The sequence below is a fragment of the Arachis ipaensis genome, chromosome B06 (assembly GCF_000816755.2).
Source record: "Arachis ipaensis cultivar K30076 chromosome B06, Araip1.1, whole genome shotgun sequence".
Taxonomy (NCBI): domain Eukaryota; kingdom Viridiplantae; phylum Streptophyta; class Magnoliopsida; order Fabales; family Fabaceae; genus Arachis; species Arachis ipaensis.
Genome location: NC_029790.2, coordinates 11,119,576 through 11,123,429, shown reverse-complemented (window position 1 = coordinate 11,123,429; position 3,854 = coordinate 11,119,576). Strand labels below are relative to the sequence as shown.

General features: G+C 37.7%; 1 protein-coding gene across 2 annotated transcripts in view; it reads left to right on the top strand.

Annotated features, from left to right (window-relative positions):
- LOC107645987 (aspartic proteinase) overlaps positions 44 to 3,854 on the top strand; it is an 8,617-nt gene continuing 4,806 nt past the window's right edge. The window contains exons 1-2 of one of the 2 annotated variants that reach the window (XM_016350154.2): positions 44 to 221; positions 864 to 1,236. In XM_016350154.2, the coding sequence (XP_016205640.1) occupies positions 877 to 1,236 (360 nt within the window). In that variant the 5' untranslated portion in view covers positions 44 to 221; positions 864 to 876. Of the gene's footprint in view, positions 222 to 322; positions 348 to 863; positions 1,237 to 3,854 lie in introns of those variants that run through there. The other variant, XM_021103960.1, reaches the window with a different exon arrangement.

Below are 3,854 nucleotides of genomic sequence, written 5' to 3'. Positions count from 1 at the left end.
CGTATAAATTGATGGAAAAAATTGAATATTATCCCTGCAATTATCGTCTAACAGTAACTGGTTTCGCCAACGTCCAGGATACATTGATTATTAATATTGGGTAGCGACCTTCCAACTTTTGTGTGCACCTCACTCACTCCTTTTTCAATTTCCATTCACCTCTGCGCTTCTCTATCTTTGCCAACACCCACCTCGCTTGAAGCTTCAATCCACCAACAAAGGTTTCATTTTTCTTTTCATTCCGTCTTTAATCATCATACTTAGCTTACTCACTTTAACCCCACTCCCCCTCAAACTTTTCCTTCTAATTTCTGCTCCGATTTGACTTCTCCTTTACTTCTTCTGCTGTAATAATCCTTCATCCCCGGTTATCTCTGTAAACATGTTTTATCTGAATACGATCTTGTTTTGCTCTCCCTTTTTCTCTCTTGTTTTTTTCTTTGGTCTTGAATTTGATGTTTCTATTCTTATTCGTATTTTCGAGATCTGTATGAAATTGTAGCATTAGTTAAAGGATTTGGTCCCGTTTTAAACTTTGACTTTTTTCTGTCACTGCCTTATTGACCATACCTGGAAAAACAAAAAATCGTTTTTGATCAAATTCAAAACTCACTGTGGTAGCTTAGATATTAGAAAGTCAACTATTTTCACGTTTAGCATTGAGTGCTTAGTAAGAAAATGAAGCCAGCAGTTGCCTAATAATATCTAACTTTCTGTTTATCAGTTTATCTGATTTTATGTCTTATTATTTAGTGTAGAAAAATAGACTAAATTTTCATAGTGTCCTTATTGTTATACTGTGTAAAATTAGGATTGTATTCAGCGCAACTTACTTGAAGTTTCTTTTCTCTTTTTGGTGACAGATTTTCCCTGAATATGGGGGCCAAGCATTTGGCACTGGTTTTCTGTTTATGGGCTGTAACATGTTGTTCACTTCTTCCTTCTTTCTCATTTGGACTTCTGAGAGTTGGTCTGAGCAAAAGGCCTCTTGATCTTCAAAGTATTAATGCCGCTAAAAAGGCGAGAGAAGTCTTAATGTCTGGAAGGCCAATCATGGGTGCATATGAGAAGTATTTTGTTGGGTCAAATGGTGAAGATATAGTACCTTTGAAGAATTACATGGATGCTCAGTATTTTGGCGAGATCGGAATCGGCACACCTCCACAGCCCTTTACTGTCATATTTGATACTGGCAGTTCCAACCTTTGGGTTCCATCCTCCAAGTGCTATTTTTCTGTGAGTTCACTGTATTAAACTACTCTTCTACTTTAGCCCATGACAACAATAAAGAAGTATCGTGGCCCACAAATTCAGCCCAACAGAATACAAAAAAATTCAATTTTAATTTTAGTCTTTATTATCTTATCTTTATCTTATCTTTAATTGTTCTTATCTTATCTTTATTTGTTTTTATCTTTCATAGGACAATGCTCTATATATATTTAGTTTTACCTTCATAGTTTATAATACACTTCAGTACAATTCAATCAATTAACAATCAATAAAAGTTCTTTTCTTTGCTTTTCCTATTCTTTCACAATTTTATCATGGTATCAGAGCCATGGTATCCTCCTTGAGGAGGATATATAAATTATCATCTCTTCGGTGAGAAATCACCATGCTTCTTTTTCAACTTCCTCCCACAATAAATAATCATAGATTTAGTTACATGCATCCAAGTGAAAATTCTACCAATTATCCCGGTTCTTTACCAGCAATTCCGTCTGCGCCTTCTTCTATCATTTCATCTGCAACTTCTTCCGGGAGTTTCGTCAGTATTCTGTTTCAGCAGTTCAATCTGCATCTGTTCTAGCAGTTCCATCTGCACTCTTATTGCGCTCTACGCGCCATTTGAAGCATCTGAAGCAGTTCAATCTGCATCTGTTCTAGCAGTTCCATCTGCACTCTTATTGCGCTCTACGCGCCATTTGAAGACCACTCTTATTGCGTCATACGCGCCCTCTAAAGATCAATCTTGTTGCGTTTTACACGCTTATTTTTTATTTTTTTATTTTTTTTATTTTTTATTTTTTTTCATTCTTTTTTTTATGAAGATCGCTGCTTGCTCTCTCTCCCTCAAGCACAGCATCTCCTTTTATGTATTTTTGCCGTCGACAGCTCAAGCTCCGCCGCACGCAATTGTTTAAAGATCGCTGCTCAAGCACAGCATCTCCTTTTATATTTTTGCCGCCGGCAGCTCAAGCTCCGCCGCACGCAGTTTTTGAAGATCGCATGCTCAAGCACATCATCTCCTTTTATATTTTTGCTGTCGACAGCTCAAGTTCCGCCGCACGCATCTTCCTCCGCGTTTTCCTGAACATATCCAAGCTGTGGATTATTGACATCTTCCATCCACCAGCTTGCGGGGGCGTATTAAATTACTCTCCCACCTTAGCCCATGACAACAATAAAGAAGTCTCGTGACCCACAAATTCAGCCCAACAGAATACATAAATTCAATTACAATTTTAGTCTTTATTATCTTATCTTATCTTTTCTTTATCTTATCTTTAGTTGTTCTTATATTATCTTTATTTGTTTTTATCTTTCATAATTTTATCATGGTATCAGAGCCTTGGTATCCTCCTTGAAAAGGATACATAAGCTATCATCTTTCTGGTGAGAAATCGCCCTGCTTCTTTTTCAATCTTCTCCGACAATAAATAATCAATCTTCAAATTTAGCTTAGAATCCAACCAATCTCTATTACATCCATCCAAGTAAAAAATCCAACATCAATCTTGGTTACCCTGTTATAACAGGAAAAACAATCATTCATGGAAGAGTCACTATGGCCTGTCTGCGCCTTCTTCCGGCAGTTCCGTCTGCATTCTGTTTCAGCAGTTTAATCTGTATTCTGTTTTAGCAGTTCTATCTGCACTTTTATTGCGCTCTATGCGCCCTCTGAAGATCACTCTTATTGCGCCATACGCGCCCTCTAAAGATCAATCTTGTAAATAGCAAAGAAAACTACTGTTATTAACATAGTTTATTAAATCTTACAAATCATAAATGTTAAGAAACAAACTCATTATTCATAAACACTTTGTACAACTTTTCTATTTCCTAATACCGCCCGAATCCAACTCCTTTTCGGCAAAGCTATCAAGGAGAAGAAGACGGCCTGACCCAAGAAACCCTATGGCATAGCCATCAGGCCCTTGGATAGGGGACACAATAAACAAATCCATTCAATCTTACAATGTCAACATAATAACTCTAACTACATACACCACAAATAAGATTACAATGAAACTAACTAAGAAAAACAATCATAGCCAAATTAAAAGATAATATGAATGAAAAAGTGTGATATAAAGGAAAGGATGACCAAGAAGCATGTCAGCAGTCCACCTCTTGCTAGGATCCTTCATAAAGCACTTTTCCATAAAATCATAACAGAAAAAATCGATTCCTTGCGGCTTCTTGGGTGATTCTCCAAAATGCTCAACCAAGTACCCCAAATACTCCTCATGCAAAACACTCTCACCCCAGGCAGGCAATCCAGTGAGCATTTCAATCACTATGCAACCAAGTGCCCATATATCCATCGGAGCATCAATATGACCGAAAAACGCTTCTGGCGACAAGTATGACAGCGTACCTCTAGGCTTGGACTTTCACAACTCAACATCTGCTTCCTCCTCTTTGGTCTTCGATAATTCAAAATCCGTGATCTTCAATTGATAGTTTGCAATCTCTTTATCCAATGAAGGAAACACAAGAATGTTCTCCGGCTTGAGGTCACAGTGGACGAGTCCTTTGTGATGAATATGCGAAAGCCCTTTAACACTCATGCGTGCATAGACACTCACCTCGGTCTCCGGGAGAGGTTTCTTGTGGATCAAGTCATC